Raw genomic sequence first — 23,896 nt, 5'->3', positions numbered from 1 at the left:
GTTCAGTAAATTTGGGGGAACAGAAAGTGGTTTGGAACAGAAAGTGGCTCACGTAACAGAAAAATATAAGGTTTCTTCCTCATTTGCCTGTATGGAAATTGATTTTTAGGTAGACAGCACCATCTACACCAGACATGTCAAACACAAGGCCCGGGGCCCGGATCCGGCCCGCGAAGTGGTTTCATGCGGCCCGCGAAGCCATCCTGGAAACAGTGAGGGAACAGCCCCCACTGCCTTGGCCCTGGCCCAGAGACCCTCCTCCTGCCAGAGACCCTCAGATCTGTCCCACTCCTGCCCGGGCCCCCCTAGGCACCCTTGATGCGAACGATGTAGAGCTGGCCACGCCCACCCAGTAGACTATACGCACTCTAGCCACGCCCACCCAGTAGGCCACACCCACCCTGGCCATACCCATCCGGCCCCCTGAGGGCAACCGCAATGCTGATGCGGCCCTCAATGAAATTGAGTTTGACACCCCTGATCTACATAATGTGCCAATTAAATCATACTGTTCCCCCCTTCGTGTCATTCTTCCCCAGCTTCTCATCACTGCCAACCACCATTCTTAATTCTTCAGAAAGTGAGTCAGGTAGTAGAGAACTGTTCATCTTTCCAGATCTCCTTCGGTTTGAGGAAACAAAAATTGGTCTAGGGTTTTATTTCAAGAGAGACAAAAAATCCCAAAGAAATTATCCTGTGGGAATACAAGACAGGGCTTGTTTAGTGACAATTTTGGCAAGGGAAGTGCTTGGCTCTTCTCCTTTCCAAAGAATAGTCTTTCCCCCAACATTCTTGTAATATTCTTGGCTTGGATGAAATCTCAAAAGGAGACAGGAGGCAGGAGCCCCTTCCGTTGTATTTTCGGAGTTGCAATGCCCCTGTTAAAAGTAAAGCATCTTGTCCCTGGATAATTTCTTGTTCTCCAGTCGAAAATGCAGGGGAGAAATAATTCACACCAGCTTCTCCACTGGGCAGCTTGGTGGAGTAGTTCACGAACTCATTTGCAGTCAGACTGTTTCTCAACCTTGGCAAGTTGAAGGTGCATGGACTTCTCACATTCAGGGAATAGGCAGAAAAGAACAGAAAACCAAGTTCCGATGTGGGGTTTGAAAGAAACAAAGGTGACGCTTTCATAGAAGGAGCACCATGCATGTAGAGGAAACCCACAAGAGAATGGAAAGGGTATAAGCATGGTGTTGAATGGGTCAGGCTAAGCATGGGGGGGGGATAGCAACAGCAATAAGTACTTAGACTTATATACCACTTCACAGTGTTTTATAGCCTTCTCTAAGCGGTTTACAGAATCAGCCTATTGCTCCCAATAATCTGGGTCCCCATTTTACTAACCTTGGAAGGATGGAAGGCTGAGTCAACCCTGAGCCCGGTGAGACTCAAACTGCCTAACTGCAGGTAGCCGGAAGTCAGCAGAACTGCATTCTAACCACTGCGCCACTACAGCTCGTGCAGCTAGTCCTCGACTTACGGCCAGAATTGAGCCCAACATTTCCATTGCTAAGCAAGACAATTGTTAAGTGAGTTTTGCCCCACTTTGTGACCATTCTTGCCAAGTTGTTAACTGAATCGCTTCAGTTGTTAAGTTAGTAACAGGGTTACTACATTCCGGTAAAGGTTCCCCGAGGATGGGTTCCAGCACGAATCTGAAAGCTCAGAAGACTAAACCGCTGATTCTGGTGACCGGCCCAGATTGGATCCTATCAACAGGGTTGTTAAATAAATCTGGCTTCCTCATTGACTTTGCTTGCCAGAAGGTCACAAGCGGGAAACACATGACCCTGGGATATTCCAACCGTCATAAATACATGCCAGTTGCCAAGGTCCAAATTTTGATCACCTGACCATAGGGATGCCGCAATGGTTGTAAGTGTGAAAAACGGTCATAAGTCGCTTTTTTCCAGCACTACTGTAACTTTGAACAGTCACTGACTTACAAACTGTCATAAGTCAAGGACTACCCGTGCTTACTCAAAATCTAGCCACCCGGTTCTTTTCGTAGCTAAGAAAGCCATGCTTGCAAGTCAAGAGCTGAACGTGAGTTCGTAGCGAAGTGAAAATCCAGTGACAACTTACTGCATGTAAGGAGACGGCTAGTTTTTCGATGAACGGGTAGAGGTTCTGAGACGCCTTCCAGCCATCTTGGAAGAAACTGGAAACATTTTGAAATCAGCCGAGAAGTATTGAAAAACCAAGGATGGAGAAGGAAAAAAAAAGAAAACATGGAAAGGTTAGTTTATGGGCTGCCACAGAAGCAGGTGTTCAGCCACATTTCATATTGTTTGAAACAGCCTCGAGGACTTGAGCTCTACTCAAGAAGCCCATCGAAAGGAGTCGTGCTGACAAACTGCAGACCCAACTCTGCAGTACGCTTACTTACACAGGAGCTGAAGAAGCTTCTTGGATGAGAAGCGAAACGTCTTCAAAGAAAAAACAAGGAAGTTCAGTTGCCTCGTGAAGAAGCATCTTTGACCTTGGATAACTATGACCTGGATGGCTGAGAATCTCCATCGACATTTAGCTATACACTTACTTATGTTGCGCATGATAAAACTTGATGAGACTCTGCAGAAAATCTGGCCCTTGCTTCATCTGGCATTCGTTGGCTTTCAGAAGATACTAGGCAAGAAAAAAGCAGATGAGAACAGCAAATTACAATCCAGTGACAACAGCTTCTTCAAAATGTCAATAAGTTGTTAGTAAAAGAGCTACTCTGTGAGCCAATCTATCTGTTGTTCATTCACCATCTAGTTAGAAAGTAGAAGTTAAGAATAATTAGGGTTAGAAGAGACCCAGGAGGTCTTCTGGTCCAATCCCCTGACTGTCCAGTCTCTTCTCAAAAACCTCCAGTGATGGATCCCCCACTGATTGATTGTTCTCACTGTCACATTTTTCAGTGCTGCTACAACTTTGAACAGTCACTAAATGAACTGCTGTAAGTTGAGGACTACCTGTGTCATGAACCACAATATAAGTACTTAGCCTGACCAAGATGCTGCCTTCATATCCTGCATCCTTTCCTGAAATAATTTCTCAGAAGTATGAACATAGAAATATCAGTTATGCTGATATATGTAGTCCAGGATGAGTGTAGAAGTACCACTTAGGTTGAGTTTGTAGAACATACCACTGTTGTGATTCAGGGTCAGCCTGTGGGTTCGGCAGTTGGGTCGGACGATTCAGAGGAGGAGGAGGAGGAGGGGTTTGGAGAGCCTGCAGAGGACAGTTCTGAGGCTTCGCAGAGCTCTCAGCCAGGCCCCTCCTACCTGGTTACGACGCAGACCCAGCTGTGTGAGCCTGACAGCGTGGATGAAGATGACCCACAGCTGGCCCTGTTCAAGGATGCCCGACGCAGGAGGCAGTCAATCAGGAGTAAACAGAGGAAGGCAATGGGGCACCTCGGAAGGAGGCAGAGAGAAGCCACGCCTTGAACTGTGTAAAAGGGGAATGTGTGGGAGGGCTGGTTTGCTGAAGGCAACCGTTTGAATAGCTCCTGTTTTAGTGGTTCGTATTTTGTTTTGCTCAGTTTGCTCTGTTTTGGATCTGTTTTGTGTAAATAAATTTGGCGGGCTTACTACCAGCCTTTTGCCTTTTGTAAAGGGGTTGTCCCTGCCTTTTCTGCAGGGCAGGTAGTAGGCTGGAACAGAACAACCACACCTGTTGTTATTTTATCACTGCATACATTGTACTCCTTGGTTTCCAAAGGCTACGGAGTACAATTCATTTTTATTGTATGTGTTTTTTTTAGAATGTAAAGTGCCAAGGGTCACTAGGAGTTGGGCATTTTTAAAATGGGTGTAAATAAGTAAACCAATAAACATTATGCAGATTTTTTCCCCTATGAGTTTTCATTCAGTTAGCAGTTAGATGCACAATCTTTTCTGCAGCTCCTTGGCTTCCCATGCTCCAATTAAATCCCAATGGAAAACATGGAAGGGTGGATTTTTACCTGGAGGTGCTTTAAGATTGCAAGGTTTTAGGTAACTAGGAAGATTTCAGAGCAGTGGAATGTCGTGTAACAAAAACGACTTCCTCACTACCTCCACGCTTACACAAACTTTAGACAACCATCAAGACAAATGAAAAACCAAATCTGAGCATTAATGCGGAATGCACAGCATACAATGGATCAAAACTGCCCTTTGGTCTTTCACAAGGCTGGGATCCTTTTTCCCATGGTAAAATGCATTCTCACAGACACGTATCCATGGCAAAGAATCCATGCCCCATCTGGTCAGTTGAAACATGCCAAGTCTTGTGAGAAACCAGAGCCATTTTAGAGTCGGACACAGCCCATTGTGCTTTCCCACCACAACTATCACAACCTCTCTCCCTTCTTTAGAATGCAACCAAATGTTTCAGCTGGGGGGGGAGATGTCACAGGGGCACAGTGAAAAAGCACTCGGCAAAGCTTCGGCCAGATGCCCCCAAATGTTGCAGTGGGGGTCTTCCAGAAAACCTGACGAACAAGACTCGGTGACATCCCACAGGGGGAGGTGTTGGGCTTTGAAAACGCTTCAGAGTGTTTTCTGTACAGCAGAGCTTTACAAGCTAAGACAGCAACAATATTTATGTCTTTCCCTGTCTTCCTGCCAACAGTGTGACTAAATAAGAGCCCAGAGAATTGGAGATTCAGAAATATTAGAGCCAGAGTAAGCCAAGCAAAAGGCTAAGGAAAAGGAGGGGTGTTTGGGAAACTGACTTATTAGCATGGACATTCAATAGCTCTCATCTGCATTCTACTGTAGCACTTAACTGGAGGAAGACCACAACAGTATAATTTTGTTTAAACTTAAAACATAATATGTGACTGAGTTCTTGGGGATTTAAAGCTGGGTGTATGCGTGCATGCATACAATTTCTCTGATTTGCAAAAGCAACCAGTGACCAGGCCGGCTCATCCATATTGCCCCAAATATGGCTTATTTTATTACTTATATATTACTATTGACATTAATGCTAAGCAGAGAATTTTCTCTGCATTTCTTTGAACCAGCTGTGTCCAATCCAGGGCCCATGGGCCACATGCAGCCCTGGACAGCTAGCAATGCGGCCCCACAAGATTGTAAACGTTTAACATTACGATGTGATTTATGTACATGAACTATATATTTCATAAGCGGCCCAAGACAATTCCTCTTCAGTCAATGCAACCCAGATTGGGGCCCCACACTTTACACAGTTCTCACTTTTCTGGATTGAAATAAATTTGCTCGCAACCTCTCGTTCTCAGGAGTAGAGAAATACAAAGCGTGTTCTTGCCCTTATTTAATAAAGAGGTGTGTACAAAATCCTGCTGCTCATTGTAACATCCCTGTCTCTGGTGTTCTGTGATCAATTTGGCTTCCGAATGAAGGCAAATATACATGTCCCTGGATAATGTTGCAGGATCCAATCTGGGTCGGTTACCAGGACCACAGAGGTTAAGTCTTCCGAGTTTTTGAATTTGTGCTGGAGCCCGTCCTGGGGGAACTTCTCTCTTACCAGAATGTGTGCTTAGGGCTATTCTGTTCTATTCTTATTCTTATTATATTCAGTACAAAGTCCGAAAGATGGGAAGATTAAACCTCTGGTCCCCGTGACATCCAGATTGGATCCTGCAATTTGGCTTCCAAATGTAAGAATTCAATCTCAAGGGCACACATCACAAAGGAACTCCATGGGGCTGCTTCCTTATTGGTACCAAATAGGTAGTCCTTGACTTACAATGGGTAGTTTAGTGATGTTCAAAGTTACAAGGGACCCAGAAAAAGGTACTTAACAACATAATTTCGAAGTTCTGCCACCCCTCCTCCACAGTCACGTGATGACATTTTGAGTCCTCAACAATAGGAGGGGTATTTATATACTGCTATATTTTATTTATTTGCCTATTAGCGGTATCGTGCGGTCACTTGACCTCAGTTTATTATGATTTCTGGCCAAAAAAAAAAGCCCACTGCAGATAATGGCTCAGTTAAACACAGCATTTGCTTAACGACCACTTTGATTCACTTAACAACAGCTGTCCCAAAAATATGGTCAATCACGTGATGACTAGCTTAATGACTGGCAATACTTAATGACCATAATTCCAGTTATGGTCATAAGATGAGGCCTGCTTGTAGTTTTCATAAAAGCAAAATAGGAGAAAATAGAAAAAATAAATTCAGAGAGATTTCCCAATTTGAAGGAGTATTTCAAAAGGTTGTTGGCACCCACCTTTAGCATATATATGCAGTGCTTTTTTTGTAAAAGAAAAAGGTGCCGGAACTCACACATGTCATACAACCCACCTTGCCTACCCTACAAGGTTCCATCCAAAAAAGGTGCCGGAACTCCGTTCTGAGCGTTCTATGAGGAAAAAAAGCCCTGTATATAAGTCATACCTTTTTGGTATATGGTTTTTTCCCTCTCTCTCTCTCTCTGGTCCACGGGAAAAAACTCTCTCCACGGAACCAGTCCCTGGTGTCCCGAAGGTTGGAGGCCACTGCTCTAGACCACTGTTTCATAACCTTGGCAACTTTAAGAAGTATGGACTTCAATTCCCAGAATTCCTCAGCCAGCTTGCGGAGTCCATACATCACAAAGTTGCCAAGACTGGGAAACATTGCTCTAGGCCAGGGGTCGGCAACCTCGGCTCTTTTATGACTCGTGGACTTCAACTCCCAGAATTCCTGAGCCAGCATAGCTGGCTCAGGAATTCTGGGAGTTGAAGTCCACGAGTCATAAAAGAGCCGAGGTTGCTGACCCATGCTCTAGGCCAACCCTTTTTTATAGCAAGAGGAAATCCGGACTTTCCCACTGCCTCTTAACATGATGACTCCTTTCCTGATTCTTGATGGGAGGCCAACCACAATTCATAATGTGCTTTATTTGGTTTTCACTTAGGGCACTGAATGCAATACATATTGAAGAATTCAATGATCCGTGGCTAACTGTTAACAAACTGAGTTTTACCTTTATCACCAAGGCTAAAAAGCACACAGCTGAGCCAGATCACTCAACGCAACATGACACTTGTTCCTAGTTCCTCTTGAAACAGGATGTCATAGAGACATTGAGGAAAGCCAGGCCAGAAAGGAAGGGTGCAAAAAGTACACAATACAGCGCGACATGGGCCAACCAATGGCATGGCTTAACCTACCGCTTGCTTCCTACACTTAGAATGCTTCCTACAGTTAGAATGCAGTATTGCAGGCTAACTTACTGCCCACTGCCAGGAGTTCGTTCTTGACCGGCTCAGGGTTGACTCAGCCTTCCATCCTTCCAAGGTCGGTAAAATGAGGATCCAGATTGTTGGGGGGACAATATGCTGACTCTGTGAACTGCTTAGAGAGGGCTGTAAAGCACTGTGAGGCGGTGTATAATTCTACGTGCAATTCCTAGTGCTACTTTTATCTGCTATTATTATAATCATGGGAGCTGCCAAGCTAGAATCTGGTCTTCTTTTACTTTACAGTAAGAGTTTTTACTCATTTTTACTCAGCTGCCCAGAGTCACCTTGTAGGGGAGAGGGTAGCATAAAAATGTAATAAACAAACAAACAAAAAAACAAATGTAGTCCTCAACTTACAACCACAATTGAGCCCCAAATTTCTACCACAGTCATTAAATGAATCACTGCAGCTGATCAGTTAGTAGCAGGGTTGTTAAGTGAATCTGGCTCCCCCACTAACTTTGCTTGCAATGAAGATCGCAAAACCGTCATAAGTATGAGTCAATTGCCAAATGGCTGAATTTTGATCACCGGACCATGGGGATGCTGCAATGGTCATAAGTGTGAAAAATGGTCATAAGTCATTTTTTTCGGTTGGTCACTAAATGAAATGTTGTAAGTTTAGGACTACCTGTAAGTAAATACATTTTCCTTCCTTGTTTAAAGAGCTAACCCTAAACCTGGCCTTAAAGCAGGCGTGTCCAACCTGTAACCCACAAGATAATAAAAATATCTTTAAAATGAAGCTTGCTATCTAAATACATTAACTATATTATGTGCTTCATACGCCGCCCGAAACAATTGTCTTTTCACTCAATGTGGCCCAAGCAAGCCAAAAGGTTGGACAAAGCTTTAGTTGAACAGTAGGTGGCAGCACTCAACCAATCATATCTCAACTAAGCAAGTCAGGCCCTGATCTAGGTGACAGTCATTCAAAAAAGTCAGGATTACAGACTAGACCAAGTTTAGAGAAATGTGCTAAAAAAAGACAATGATAAACCATGTCTTTATTACTGCCAAGGAATATGTCTCCATGAAGTTATTAAAGTTAAGAAGATTTTACCTTATTTTTTCCAACCTACCATTCAATCTAGAATCCAAAACCAATGTGCCCGATGACTGGGAATATGGGGAAATATAGTTCTAACTCATTTAGCATATGCTACATGAAAGAAGGCTGATATACACCCTTCTCTTCAATGGCTGGATTCCATTAGAGTTCATGTATGACTTCTACTGGGGTGCCTCTCCCACTGCAAAAATCCAGCTGCCTTTGCACTCATCTAAGTCCTTTACCTGAGTTGGCCAGATCTAATCATTTGGGAGAGAGACAGCCAGTTCAGCGTAGTGGTTAAGACATCAGGCTAGAAACTAGGAGCTTATGAGTTCTAGCTCCATCATAGGCATGAGGTCAGCTGAGGGACCTTAGGCCAAGCCCTTTCACTCAGCCCTAGAAAGGAGGCAAACCACTTCTGGGGAAAAACTTCCCAAGGTGTCCAGGCAGTCTCCGAGAATTAAATGTGATTGAACAGGAGAGGGGGGGAAAATCATCTGGGGACTGGTATATTTGGGGAACCAGACCTTTTTTGCAAACATGTGTAGGCTGGCAATTCTTGCTCAGTCAGATCTGGAGGGGTAAATGGCTGGGAAAAGCTGATGACATGAACAAAACAATCCAAGATTGAACTATTATCCTCTGATTTTTACAGGCAAAGCTGTCTGGAGGAATTAGCCCTATGAGATAGATCACTCAGCACACAGCCTTCCCAGATTGGCTGAGCTACAACTTCCAGGTGCTGATGTACTAGATTAGTAGTGGAAGGCTATTCCCAGAGAGAGAGGAACAAATGCCAGACTCCAAGAGAGATGCTGATCTCCTCTGAGTTCCCCTATCTGTTCTGCTAGTTGCAAGTGAATCCTTGAGTGCTTCCATGTGCTGTTATTTATTTAACAGTGAAGCTATTCAAAGAGATGACTCACACTCTGGCCCAGCCCCAATCCTTCCATAGAACCCAGAAGAAGGAAAACACACACACACATACACAAATGGAAATCACCACCCGCCTGGCATCACAAAACTTTTTAACCCTATCTGGAACGCCCAACTCCTGCCAACGCTTCCCTAGCAGTCACAACTCTTTTACTTCTGTACAAAGTTGGATCCCTTACCTTGGCAGACTGAGTACCTCTTTAAAGCCAAAACATCCATTAAATCTGTATCAGGCAAACAGTACTGCGATGAGAATTGGGGTGGAATATCCCCCCTTTCTATGATGAACACTATAAACCTTTATCACAAAAACACATCTGAAAACTGCATCCAACTATTTGTCACTTGCTGTGATAAAGGTAAAGGTAAAGACAAAGGTTTAGGACACTTGGTTAGGAAACCACTTCCATGGTTATGTGGCCACTTCCAACCACTTCCACTTTCATGGTTATGTGGCCAGCATGGCTATATGCCAAGGCGCACGAAACACTGTTACTTTCTCACCAAAGTGGTACCTATTTATCTACTTGCATTTGCATGCTTTCAAACTGCTAGGTGGACACAAGTAACAGGAGCTCGCCCCATCGTGTGGCGCTTGGGTCTCAAAACTGGGCTACCAGCTTTCCAGTTGAACAGCTCAGGATCTTTAAACACTGAGCCATCAAGCCCCCAGCTTGCTCTGATAATCATGTTAATAAGCTCTTCTCACATGAAGGACTACTACTAAACATATCCCACTCATAAATTATGCTTTCTAAAAACAGGGAGCACCTTCAGAATTGTGCGGAACCTGTATAAGAGGCTCTTCCTCCCACAGTTACTGAAACCACCATTTTGTGCTTTCCACAATGCATCATGAACGGCATTCTGGGAAATGGAAATTGCCCACTTCCTACAGCAAGACATTGTGGAAACTTCCCACAGGGTGGTAGGTTTGAATGTGGCAGATGCTGATGTGGGCATATCAGAAGACTACATTAAAGAGAAGGTCCTTTCAGCTAAGATATTTCGGCATTGACTATGTCATTCTTTTGTCAATAGGGAGGGCAAAATGTTTTGAATTCCAAACACCCTACTTGGAGCACCAATCGCTCTGTTTCACTCTGTGCAAAATAGGGTGTTTTAATTATTCTGGAGGAGTTTTAAGCTGATTTTATAGCATTTTGAACCTGAAACTCTTCTAAAATGATCGAAAGAGTCTTTTTCAGGCTTGAAATCAGGTATTTCTGCCTCAAAGAGAGATTTTTTTCCAATTCAGATCCCTTCTTATTAAAAGGAGACCGCAAAAATTCTCTCACATTTTCTTTGACGTTTTCATAAATTCATTGGAGAATTCTTAAAAGCTGTTTGCATTCAGTTCTAGTTTTAAGTGTCTGCATAACTCTAGTGCAATTGTTTTTCTTCTTCTTCGCCCATTAACTAACGTATAGCTTTCACTGCTTTAAGTATTTCAAAACATTTTCCAACTTGCTTTAGAGAACTGGGGCATATTAAAAATAAAAGATATAGTAGTTTAGATTTCCCCTTTTTCCTTTCTTCTGTTGTTTCTCTGTGTAAAGGTAAAGTTATAGGTTCCCCCACACATGCGTGCTAGTCGTTTCTGACTCTAGGGGCCAGTGCTCATCTCCATTTCAAAGCCGAAGAGCCAGCGCTTGTCCGAGGACATCTCCGTGGTCATATGGCCGGCATGACTAGATGCCAAAGGCGCACAGAACGCTGTTACCTTCCCACCGTAGTGGTCCCTATTTTTCTACTTGCATTTTTACGTGCTTTCGAACTGCAAGGTTGGCAGAAGCTGGGACGAGTAACAGGCGCTCACTCTGCTACGCGGCACTCGGGATTTGACCCGCCAAACTGCCAACTTTCTGATCGACAAGCTCAGCGCCCTAACCCACTGAGCCACTGCGTTCTCTGTGACAGCCCCTCAAATACTGGAAGACTGCTATCAAGTTACCCCTAGTCCTTCTCTTTGTTAGAGTAGACATATCTATCGTGTTTCCCCCAAAATAAGACCCCTCCCCCCAGAAAATAAGACCTAGTATGATTTTTCAGGGTGCTCGTAATATAAGCCCCGCCTCCAAAATAAGCTCCAGTTAAGATCATCAGCGAGACCGACGCATTTAGTACCGTATTTCCCTGAAAATAAGACCTAACCGGAAAATAAGCCCTCATGTGTCTTTTGGAGCAAAAATTAATATAAGACCCAGTCTTATTTTTGGGGAAACATGGTCGTTTCCTCAATCATTCATCATATGGCTTAGCCTCTGGACCCTTAATCTCTGCACTCTTTCCAGAGTCTCAACATCATTTTCATATCATGGTGACATTGAGTCTGATTCTCTCCAATATGAAATTCAGGGGCTGCACATGTACTCTGGGACATGTATTCTTGCCCCAATGAACACTGTAGTGCAGTGTTTTTCAACCTTAAGCAAATTTAAGATGTGTGGACTTCAACTCCCAGAATTCCAGATCTAGCATGCTGCTACAAATACAGATAATCCTCGACTTACAACAGTTCATTTAGTGACTGTTCAAAATTACAATGGCATTGAAAAAAGTGACTTATGGCCATTTTTCACACTTATGGCCATTGCAGTACGACCATGGTCCATGTGATCAAAACTCAGCCTCTTGGCAACTGACTCGTATTTATGATGGTTGCAGTGTTCCGAGTTCATGTGATCCCCTTTTGTGACTTTCTGACAAACAAAATCATTGGGGAAACCAGATTCACTTAACAACCATGTTACTAACTTAACAACTGCAGTGATTCACTTAACAACTGTGGCAAGAGAGGTTATAAAATGGGGCAAAATTCACTTAACAAATGTTTCACTTCGCAACATAAATTTTGGGCTCGATTGCAGTTGTAAGTCGAGGGCAATCTGTAGTCCTCACCTTACAACCACAATTGGGACTGGATTTCTGGTCTTACGTCATTACAGTCCAATCCAGTACATTACTTACATCAAAACACATGATCGGATCCAGTTTTTTTAACATTCTTTACAGCAGTCGTTAAGCAAATTACTCTGTTCATAATGTGAACCTTTTGCAAATGGACATTTTCTGCTGGAAACTAGCAAAAAAAATGCAAATCATGGTCATATGACCGTGGAACACTGCAACCGGTCATAAGGGTGAGTCATTTGCCAAGCAACTGAAATACAGCCAGTTGTCAAGATTCTTTAATCCCCAATTCCTGGAGGTAAAGCATATTGGAAAAAGAGCACACGAACCTTGCTTCCTTCATCATGTTTTGTAGCTAAGGGGTTTGGCTTGCTTGTAGCCAGAAACTGTGATCAAATATATAAATATAGCAAGTCCCTTTTCACAATAACTGCACCTACGTGCTGTAATGAATCTATTTTGTGTGCAATAGCTTGGGCAGCAAGCTGAACAAGTCTCAACGCATAGACCCAAGCAAGGTTTTGTAAACCACCAGGAAGTAGCCTTAATGTGCACAATATACAAAACACTCAGCCTATTACAACACACACACACACACACTCTCACACACAGGCTCCTTGGCCTATATCAAAGGCATTTTTTGGCAATCGTACAGATCAGGTGCTCCCCATAAGTACACACAAGTCATCTTGCTCTGCAAAGCAAACAGGATTTGCAGACTGCAATGGGGAAAGTCACGCCACAGCGGGGAAAAAAGGAATAACTCGAGCAGTGTTGGCTGTAAGACCCAGTCCCCTAAATATTGGGTTCAGCTATTCAATCAAACGAGCTAATACACTTTTGGGAAACTGTGGCTTTATGCAACGGATTGGGAGAATGCCAGGAGCAAGCATGGAGTGTATGCACAGCAATCCGAAAATGTTTCCAGCTGTTTGAATTCTATCCAACCAAGAAGGCCAATTTTCCATTAGCCTGATTTCATCTCCATCCTATACCAAATAACAGAATTGGAAGGGACCTTGTAGGGCATGTAGTCCAACCTCCCCCTCCCCCCTTTTTCATCCTGCTGATTTTTGTTTCTCAGACTCCTCCTTTAGATTTTTTTTTTAGATTTGTTTGTTTGTTAAGATTTTTGTTTTATATTTTTTAGCTTTTTATGCAATATTACTTTTGTAGATTTATGTTTTTAAATTCCTTGTACCTGGACCTCCTTATGCTGCTTTCTGTAATAAAGATAGATTTTGATCATACGAACTGCTCCTAAGTCACTTTTTCACTGGGGTTGTAACTTCGAATGGACACTAAATGAATGGTTGCAAGTTGAGGATTCACCTACACTCCAACCCTACTGAAGTTATATCAGCATTCAGGGCAAAAATAGAAACAGCAATATAGCACTTAGACTGATATACCACTCCATAGTTCTTTAAAGCCCTCTCTAAGCAGTTTAGCAAGTCAGCCCCCAACAATCTGGGTCCTCATTTTTATCTCGAGCTGGTCAGAATTGAACTGCTGGCAGTCGGCAGAATAAGGATGGGATGGGATGGGATGGGATGGGATGGGATGGGAAATGGAGTGGAGTGGAGTGGAGTGGAGTGGAGTGGAGTGGAGTGGAGTGGAGTGGAATGGAATGGAATGGAATAGAATAGAATAGAATAGAATAGAATAGAATAGAATAGAATAGAATAGAATAGAATAGAATAGAATAGAATAGAATAGAATAGAATAGAATAGAATAGAATAGAATAGAATAGAATCTGGAAGGGACCTTGGAGGTCTTCTAGTCCAGCCCCCTGCTCAACCATCTCAGACAGGTGATTGTCCAGTCTCTTCTTAAAAATTTCCAGTGATTCTAACCACCATTCTGACCACTGCAACACCACAGCTCTTGGAATACTAGAGTTTCTCTAGTCATCTCTGGAAGCAAAATTAAAATAACTAATTAATTGCACATTGACTCTTTCATGACCACCAAAACCCACCACTTGAGGCAGCCAATCCCCTCTGCCTCAGAGTAGGGCCAGCCTTGTCTGCTCTGCTCCAAGTGTGACTCCTGACTTCTGGATGTGGCTGCCATACACAATGGGAGGAAATTCAGGCTAATGAAAAATTTCTTCCCATAGCTAACAGCTCAGCTGTTATGTGTGAACAAAAAAAAATCACTGCAGGGTCACCAAAGTGTTAAACAAGTTTGTTGATGACTGTAAGCATGCAGAGGGGTTGCTTATTCCAAGGCAACGAAGTTATTTGCTGGGCCAAAAGTTTCTTTTCCCACCTTAGAGGGAAATTAAGGCACAGCTTAGAAGAAGCCATTTCTTACCTCACACATCTGCAGCTGGAAAGTACGGCGTTCCTTCTGCAGGTCCTCCGTGATTTCTGTGGCTGAAGGTTCAGTCTGGATGACTCCAGATATCTTGGCTCGCTCCTTCTCCTTCTCCAGCTTTGCTCTAAGGCAACAGAGAATCCCAGCGGCAACATGATGGACAGATTCGGAATAATTTGTGAGGTACGAACGGTGTGCGGGGAATTCCACAGGTGGATGTTGCTGCAATCTGTCTGTACTCGTGGTCATATTTTAATACAGGTTGCAGTACGGGAAAAGGCCTTAGGTCTAGGGCGCACCGTGATCTACTTGGCTCAGTCCAGAACACGAGACACACTGGCAGCTGCTGCTAACTGGCTTTTTGGAATGGAGGCTTTTCCTCAAGCTGAGGCATTTTGCAACAATTACCTGCATTCTTCTGCTGAGCTCTATAGCTCAAAGAAGATTCCAGCTTTTTATAGGTAGTCCTTGCCCTGCAACCACAATTAGGACCAGAATTTCCACTGCTGAGCAAGGGGGTTGTTAAACAAGTCACAGTCGGTTTTACGACCATTTTTGCGATGGTTGTTAAGAGAATCGTGTAGTTGTTAAGTGAATCCACCTTCCCCATTGACTTTGTTCATCAGAAGCTGGCTGGGAAAATCACAAATGGTGATCAGATGACCCCAGCATGCTGCAACCATCACAAATACACAGCGGTTGCTGAGTGCCTGAATTTTGACCACGTGGCCGTGGAGATGCTGCAACAGATGTAAATGTGAAAGCCGGTTGCAAGTCACTTTTTCAGTGTTATTGTAATTTCAAAAGGTCACTAAATAAATGGTTGCAAGTCTAAGACTGCCTGTACGCCTTAAAGAGTCAATTTCATCAGGAACCTAGGAAGCTGCCCATACCAAGCCAGTCCTCCCACCCGTATTGTCCATACTGAGTTGCGGTATATATCTCAGGCTTTACGCAGATATTTTTCCCAGCTCATTTTCGAGATCCCAAGTTCAGCATGGAAATGATGCCTTCAATTTCGGCTATGCACTGATTTGGGTTCAAAAAGAAAAAGATGGTTAGCTGAGTGCCCTTTTGTGGGCATTCTCCTAGGCCAGGGGTCTCCAAAATTGGCAACTTTAAGACTTGTGGGACTTCAACTCCCAGAATTCCTCTGCAGTAGTTCTGGGAGTTGAAGTCCACAAGTCTTAAAGTTGCCAAGTTTGGAAACCCCTGGCCTAGACCAAGGGTAGGCAATCTTGGCTCTTTTATGACTCATGGACTTCAACTCCCAGAATTCCTTTGGAGGAGTTCTGGGAGTTGAAGTCCACAAGGCTTAAAGTTGCCAAGTTTGGAAACCCCATTCAACCACTCCTTGCAGCAAGAATGAGGATTGCGTGGCTGTCTTCCAGAATTGCAGTGCCATCCTGAGAAAATATGTGGCATTTGTTAGGCACAGAGGTACAACTTCTTAATAAAAAGTGTGTCTCCAGGAATTGCCCTGCAGCTGCAGAAGACAACATTGCAATCTCAGAAAAAGAAGCAGCTGCTTTAAGAAGTGATTGACAGGTATTAGGTGAGCTCCAAGTGCCCGTCAAAGCACTTTTTGCTTTTGGGATCCATAGCTCTTTACCACTACAGCCAGAAAGATACCGGACAGCCCAGAGGCACATTATAAAGCAGGAGTCGCCAAAGTTGACAACTTTAAGACTTGTGGACTTCAACTCCCAGAATTCCTCAGCCAGCTTTGCTGGCTGAGGAATTCTGGCAGTTGAAGTCCACAAGTCTTAAAGTTGCCAAGGTTGAGGACCCCTGTTATAAAGGACACTCTGGTTGGCGGGTTGACCCAAATCTCACAAGCTCCCTTGTGGCTTGTCCACAACAAAACACTTTTGTTTAGGAGAAGATGGAGGGAGAAGCCCACTCCTGCCAGAGGCAGCAGGGGTTGGTTACTCACACTTTGGTCTCGTAATCCTTCCAAGCCTTTTCAATTTGCTTCCTGGAATCCTGCCCAGGGAAAGAGAAGAAAGCAGAAGGAATCAGCAAGAGAGTCACTGGAGGCTAAGAACACGAACACACAAGCACCCTTATCACTGGGCAAAGTTCCTCCTGACCCCAAAAATCTGCAAACACATACTGTTTCCCTGCACTGAGGGCCAATATTCGAACCATCTCCATGGGGACTGGAGGCTGGAAATCTGGGTTTCTCAGGCATCTTCATAGCAATATAGCGTTTCAGGCTTACCTTATAACAACAATAACAATAATAAAGTTGGAAGGGACCTTGGAGGTCATCTAGTCCAACCCCATGCTCAGGCCAGAAAGCCTGTACCATTCCAGACAAATGGCTGTCCAGTCATTCCTTAAAAACTTCCAGTGTTGGAGCATTCACAGCTTCTGGAGGCAGGTTGTTCCACTGATTAATTGTTCTAACTGTCAGGAAATTTCCCCTTAGTTCTAGGTTGCTTCTCTCCTTGATTAGTTTCCATCCGTTGCTTCTTGTCCTGCCTTCAGGCGCTTTGGAGAATAGCTTGACTCCTTCTTCTTTGTGGCAGCCCCTGAGATACTGGAACACTGCTATCATGTCACCCCTCGTCCTTCTCTTCATTAAACTAGACATACCCAGTTGAGATTATCTTCAATTAGGCGTTCCTCTGGAAGCAACTTGCACGTTTTTCTTTACTGACTTCCCCCCCCCCCCAATATGGTATCCACCAAAGCATTTATCCTAATTTTAAATTGCAGGAATTTTTCAGGTCAAGCATGGATAGGAATAATAATAATAATAATAAAGAGCTGATCACAGAAAGGGCCAAAGGTGTTTCTTTTGTTTGTTCCGCTTGTGCTGAGGTGGGAGAATTTCTTTCTGGTTCTCAGCATCTTTTGCACAATCCCAGAAAGAGATGTGACTGCTTTAATGAGTCATGCACAGCTGCTACAGTCACAGCCCCAGGTTTCAAAACACCTCTTTCTGAGTCAAACCTTTCAAAGCATTGCACAGCACTAATGCATAAAGTGTTATTTAATTGGAGTGCAATTTCTGAATATGAAGCTACATCCATCTACAGATGGAAGGCATTTAGTTTGGTCTCCCATCCAAGGAGTAGCCAGATTCATCCCTGCTTAGCTTTTGCGAGACCAGCTAGGGTCAGCTAGAAGATCATTCAACAACCAAGAAGGCAGGTTAGAAAATATTTCCAAGGAAAAAAATCAATCAGCTATAAGGTTTATCAGATGCCCTTTGGTGGATCAGGCCCATGGCCCATCCAGTATAGCATTCTGTGTCTCACCTACAATGGGATTATTATATAAATTTTATTCATAAAACATGAAACTCAGTCAACTGAACACTCAAATTGACTGGCACTAATGGTTGACATGGGTTGCTGCCAGCATCCTAGGTATCAACCAGGTATCTCCTTAAAATGTAAGATGTTCCAAGTAGCGCAGTTTTTGTAGCTTTGCTGGAGTGATTGCAGGAAGTTTCAATTTCTTGATGTGTTTTGCAAAGTTTTTGGACATAGTTCCCAGTGCCCCGATGACAATGGGTATCACTGTTACACGTTTCATTCATAATCGTGCAGTTTCGATGGCCAGGTCGTGGTATTTCATAATTTTTTCCAGTTCTTTTTCTTCAACTCTGGCATCTCCTGGTACAGCGATATCAATCAACTGTATGCTTCGGTTCTCTATGACTGCAATATCTGGTGTGTTGTGTTCCAAATGGCGATCTGTCTGTATTCAGAAGTCCCACAGGATTTTCACCCTCTCATTCTCGACAACTTTTTCCACCCTATGTTCTCACAACTTTTCGGACACAGGCAAGTCGTATTATTATTATTATTGTTGTTGTTGTTGTTGGTTATATCCACAATAATGCGAAATCACCCCTGCTGTTTCTTTAGCTGGTGTTGGCCTCCATACAACTGAGTTCTTCTCAAGGATCTAGTGCATGTGCGGATCCATAAATTATTAATAAATAAATTATTATTTATAAATTATTAATAAATAATAATAATAACAATGTGCCCTTTTGTAACCGACAGATGGAAATGTTGTCAGTGCACAGATTTTCGAAGTACCATTCAAGATTTTTTGCCATCAGTCTGTTTATGCATAAAGCAGGATTAGAACTCACAGTCTCCCAGTTTCCAGCCTGAATCCTTACCCATTACACCAAACTGGTTGTCACAGTGGGGAATAGCATGCATTTATTTATTATTACATTTATCTGATGCAATAGATAAATTATATTACATTTAGATTGAATTTAGATTCGGATTTGGAGTAAGATTAACATTAGGATTATTATTAGATTGACTACCAGATTTGTATCCCCAGCAATTAGAGACGAATGGGCCACTTACTATAAATCAAAAATCAAAGAAGAAAAGAACAAAGCAACCAGTGCTGTCTTCAGGGTACAGAAAGTCAAGGAAGTCAAACAGAACAGCAATAACAGCGTTCTCACAGCTCTTTATCTCTTTTACATGCATTGCACATAAATTACAGAGTTTCAATCACACTCTCGCAGCCATTTATTGGACAGTTTTGACTACACTGACTGCAGGCTCTCCTGGAAACAACCTTACCCACCCCCATGCACTTCAAAATCTAAGGCTCTCCAAAATAATTCCGTTTTTAATTATGCACGAAAAGCCAACAATGTAGGAGGCAATCAAATCTCCAGGGTGCAGTCATTCTACAACACAGGCACACCAAGAGGAAGACAAGGCCGGTCGACTTCCAGCCCTTTTGCCACCCCAAAGTGGGGAACTGCTAGCACGTTTTCTCAGGACATACAAACCAGGCAGGTTAAAACTGGCTAGAGCAGAGGTCGCCAACCTTTTGGGCACCAGGCACCGGATCCGTGGAGAAAGGTTTTTCCCTGGACCGGAGAGTGTGTGGTTTTGTGTGCTGCCTGCATCCCACGGATGGGGCTTGCTTGTTTGTGCAGACCAGCTGCTGGCATGCCGTGGCCTGGTACTGGTCCACGGACCAAGGGTTGGGGACCCCTGGGCTAGAGCATTTGAAAAGCTCATAAATCTGGTTTAGAAAAGAGAATGAGAGACAGACAGAGAAACAGACAGAGCCCTTCCACTGTCACTTCCCAGAATTCAGCATTAAAGCAAGTTGCCCTTGACTCACTAGTTAGCAAAAGGGTAAAGATTTCCCTGTCCAGTTGTGCCCGACTTTAGGGCACAGTGCTCATCTCCATTTCAGCATTGTCCAAAGACATTTTCAGTGGTCATGTGGTCAGCGTGGCTATGTATGCCAAAGGCACACTGAACCCTGTTACTTTCCCACGGAAGTGGTATCTATTTATCTACTTGCATTTGCATGATTTCAAACTGCTAGGTAGGCAGGAACCGGGGCAAGTAAAGGGAGCTCGTTGCACAGAGTTTGGATCTCGAACCTGGGCTGTCAGCTCTCCAGCTGACAAGCTCAACATCTTACATTGCTGAGCCATTACAACCCACTAGTTAACAAGCAACCTTTAACGCCGTCAGCCACCATATCCTGACACTTCGTGAATCTACCCACTCTCCTTTTAAAACAGGCTGCCTTCATCACAACAGACAGCAGTGAATTCTGCAATTTAATTATGAACTGAGTAAAAAGTATTTCCTTTAATGGTCGCGGGTCTCTCTGACATCTGCCAGCAGACTCCTGGAAAAGGGGTGGTCAGCGGAACACATTCAGGTATTGCCTCTTAAGTACCGTAGTGAGGTAAGCAGCCTTTTTAGATCTACTATTCCCCACCCAGCCTGCTTTGCTTAACCCATTGTGATCTGTTAAGTCTCACTGGTTGGCATCCCCCTAAACAAAACCCACAGCGCTACTAAAGAATGGGTTCCTTAGATGCAGCACACAGGGAACTATTTGATGTAAAGAAATGGCCCGTAGCAATGGGAAAAAATCTTTCCCTCTGCCAGAAAATAAAACACCACAGAAGGGCCTGCAAAGAAAACAGAAAACTGAGTGAGCCTGTTTTACAGAACAAAGCTGGTTTTCCTGTTTAGCCAGTTTACAATGGATTAGGCATCGGAGGAGAAGGCAGAGAAACACAAAAAAGAAAAGGAACAACCCGGAACATTTGTGCTTGGTTTTTAACTGTGTGCACACAGCCATAGTGCAAACCCTAAAGAATCATGGTTCTGTAGATAGAGCAACTGTGTTATGCAACTGCAGAAGCTTGAAATGAAATGAAATGAAATGAAATGAAATGAAATGAAATGAAATGAAATGCAAAAAGCAAGTTACTGGTTGTCCGATAAGAAATAATTCTGAGTCTGGAAAATCTCAGAATGGAATGGGAAGTTAACAAAAACTTAGAGTAGAGCAAAGTTAGCATTTTCTATTACCCTGAAATAAGCCTCTATTCTTGGTCTATCTTATGTTGCAAGAGGTGTTGTAAGCATTTTTGCTAGCAGGGAAAAAAACAATCTTTCCACAAATTAACATACAAAGCAATCATGCAAATGGGTTGAGTAATTTATATCAGTTCCTACAAAGGTGCCACTTTCTAAATCAGAAGTCATGCATCCCTTCAATCCAAATTCCGGTTAAAGAAATAAACTTGCAGCCTGCTGATATTTCCAAAGCTGCAGTATGGAATGAGGTAGCTATAAATAAACATTCTCCAGAGTTACTATGGCCACTTGCAACCTGCTTCTGAATATAAATGCATAAATCAAAACATAAATAAATAATCGTGCATATAGGCAAGTCCCACGGAGTTTAACAGAGTTTGATTCCCCCACAGAATTGCAGACGACAGCAAGTCTTACTAAACATGATATGATAGTTTTGTGCAGTTCAGCTCAATGGACACTGTCAGGATAATGATTTAAAGGCTAAACAGCTTATGTAATGATGTAATGTAACATAAGGTGGATGATGCAATAATAGGAATGACTCAGCAGGGTCTGTGTCTGTGCCTTTAAGAGTCTGAGTATAAAAGGGAAGGCTTTTCTGGAGTCTTTCTCTCTCTCTGGTGGTTTCCTCCTGTAATTGCTGTGTATTGGAGTTTGCTGTTTCACCATGTGTATGTATTTTGTTCCTAGTGTATATTGTAGATAGTGTAATATAAACCACCATGTAATTACAAACCACTGTTTGCTGTATTTACTCCTGGGTGACCTCAGCGCAATAAGACTGTGCATGCTCTGACAGAGACCTCTTTACAGTGATTTAATTTTCCAAGTTTTTTTTAAAAAAAGGATCTTCCTTTTCCATGATATCAGAGGAACTGAAGAACTATCTGAATAGCACTTTTTTTAAACTAAGCTAAGCCACAAGCCAAAAAAACACAGGAACTCATACGCTACTGTTTGCAAATCATGGGTTTACCATGCAATGTGCTGCATAAATTAAAGCATCATAGTGAGTTCAATAAATCTTTGCATGAACCAAGGTTATCAGTTCAGGTAGTCCTCAACTTACCACCATAATGGACTCAAAAAATCTGTTCCTAAGTGAGACAGTTATCAAATGAATTTTGCCTTAATTTACCACCTTTCTTGCCACAGTTGTTAAGTGAATCACTGCAGTTGATAAGTTAGCAACATGGTTGTTAAGTGAATCTGGCTTCCCCATTGACCTTGCTAGTCAAAAAGTGATCATATGACCCCAGGGCACTGCAACCGTCATAAATATGAGTCAGTTGTCGAGCATCTCAATTTTGATCATGTGACCCCGGGGATGCCGCAAGGGTTGTAAGTGTGAAAATTGGACATAAGTCATTTTTTTACAATGCCGTTGTAACTTTGAATGGTCACCAAATGAACTGTTGTAAGTCAAGGACTCCCTGTGTTGTTTTCTCCCATGGTGACTCACTGTAATCTCAGTTCATGACGAAACACAAGAAGGGTTAAGCATCTTGAGAGAATGTTGGGGAAGGAAACAAAAAAAGCCAAAATGGTGTCTGCAACTCATGACCGGAGCCCCGCCCTTTTTTATATGTGTATTACAGTGCACATAAAGAGGAGCAGGACTTTGATAATGCAATTGCAGTCATCATCTCTTTTTTTGACAATCTCCCAACACACACACACACACACACACACACACACACACACAAAAGCTACTAGGTAGTAGAGCATTAAGCCAATCATCTTTGGTCCAAGATACCTCAAAAATATGCCATTTAGCATAGCAATAGCATTTAGGCTTATATACCACCCCATAGCAAAGTCCTCTCTGGGCACAGGCAGCACATTGCCCCCCAACAATCTGGGTCCTCCGTTTTATGGACCTCGGAAGGATGGAAGGATGAGTCAACCTTGGCCCCCCTCAGGATCGAACTCCTAGCTGTGGGCAAAGTTTGCCTGCGCCACCAGTTCTCTCTCAAATATACGTCTGCCCAATTCCAAGCCTGCATTTCTCTATGTAAATCAGAGGTCCTCAACCTTTTGGGCACCAGGGACCAGTTCTATGGAGGAAGGTTTTTCCACGAGCGCAAATGGGGCTTTGCTTGTTTGTGCGGACCAGTTGCTGGCATGCCGTAGCCCAGTACTGATCCATGGACCCGGGGTTGGGGACCTCTGGTGTAAATGATTCCCAATTCCTTAAGAGGGGGAAAAAAATCAAACCTACCAGCCGGGTGTCCTTCAGCTGCCCTTTCAAAAGATTGTCCAGAGGAAAGGAGACTATATTGTTCAGATTCTGCACCTGGAAAAGACAAAAGAGGAGACTCACTTACACACCTCCAAGCAAAGAAAAAGCAATCATCACATCTGCCCAGGCACATCGGTATTTGTTACGGCCAGTTTACAAACGGCTGAAAATAATCCCAGTTGGTAGGAAAAAAATTACTGTTAAGTTCAAAACGGCATTAAAAGCTACAGTCAGAAGAGCAGCAAAGAAAACTCTATGTAGCCTTTCTCAACTGCTTTGTATTTAAAATCATATCAATGAAATAAAGTACTGATCGTAACGACGGAAAGAGCGTGCAGATACTACAGGTAGACTTCAATTTGCAACCATTCATTGAATGACGGTTTGAAGATGCTGCTGAAAACAAAAGATTCATGGCCAGTCCTCTCACACTTATAACCATTGCATCATCTCCAGATTTGTGCAATCATGATCTGGGTTCCTATTTACGATGGTTGCAGCATCCTTGGGGGGGGGGTATTTCACATAATTGCCATTTGCAACCTCCCCAGCTGGCTTCTGACAAGCAAAATCAATGGGGAAGCTGGCAGGGGAGATCCCAAATGGCGACCCTGTGATTTCTCACATAAATGACCACACCATTTAAAGAAAAACTTTCGAGTTCCAGTTGTGGTCATAACCAAGGACAACCTGAATAGATTCCACCAAAGCTTTTGTGAATGTTGATGTCCCATTTTACAACCCTTTTCCCATGGTTGTTAAGTGAAGCACAATAATTGTTAAGTGGATGAGGCCATAAGCTTTTGCAGCCTCCTTTTCCTTTACGGCTAGAGAAGCTTTTCCCCTGTTCCAGAATTTTCAG

The 23,896-nt window shown here is 43.2% G+C and overlaps 1 protein-coding gene across 4 annotated transcripts in view; it reads right to left on the bottom strand.

Annotated features, from left to right (window-relative positions):
- Positions 1–23,896, bottom strand: part of ASAP3 (ArfGAP with SH3 domain, ankyrin repeat and PH domain 3) — a 79,920-nt gene that overhangs the window by 29,522 nt on the left and 26,502 nt on the right. For all 4 annotated transcript variants that reach the window (XM_081334476.1, XM_081334479.1, XM_081334478.1 and 1 more), the window contains exons 5-9: positions 23,014–23,088; positions 16,373–16,422; positions 14,434–14,560; positions 2,546–2,631; positions 2,089–2,164 (exon numbers count right to left, since the gene is read on the bottom strand). In XM_081334476.1, coding sequence (XP_081190602.1) covers positions 2,089–2,164; positions 2,546–2,631; positions 14,434–14,560; positions 16,373–16,422; positions 23,014–23,088 — 414 coding nt within the window. The remainder of the gene's footprint in view (positions 1–2,088; positions 2,165–2,545; positions 2,632–14,433; positions 14,561–16,372; positions 16,423–23,013; positions 23,089–23,896) is intronic.

This window comes from Vipera berus (assembly GCF_964194415.1).
Source record: "Vipera berus genome assembly, chromosome: 9".
In the NCBI taxonomy this organism is placed as follows: domain Eukaryota; kingdom Metazoa; phylum Chordata; class Lepidosauria; order Squamata; family Viperidae; genus Vipera; species Vipera berus.
This window is presented reverse-complemented; position numbering and strand designations above follow the sequence as displayed.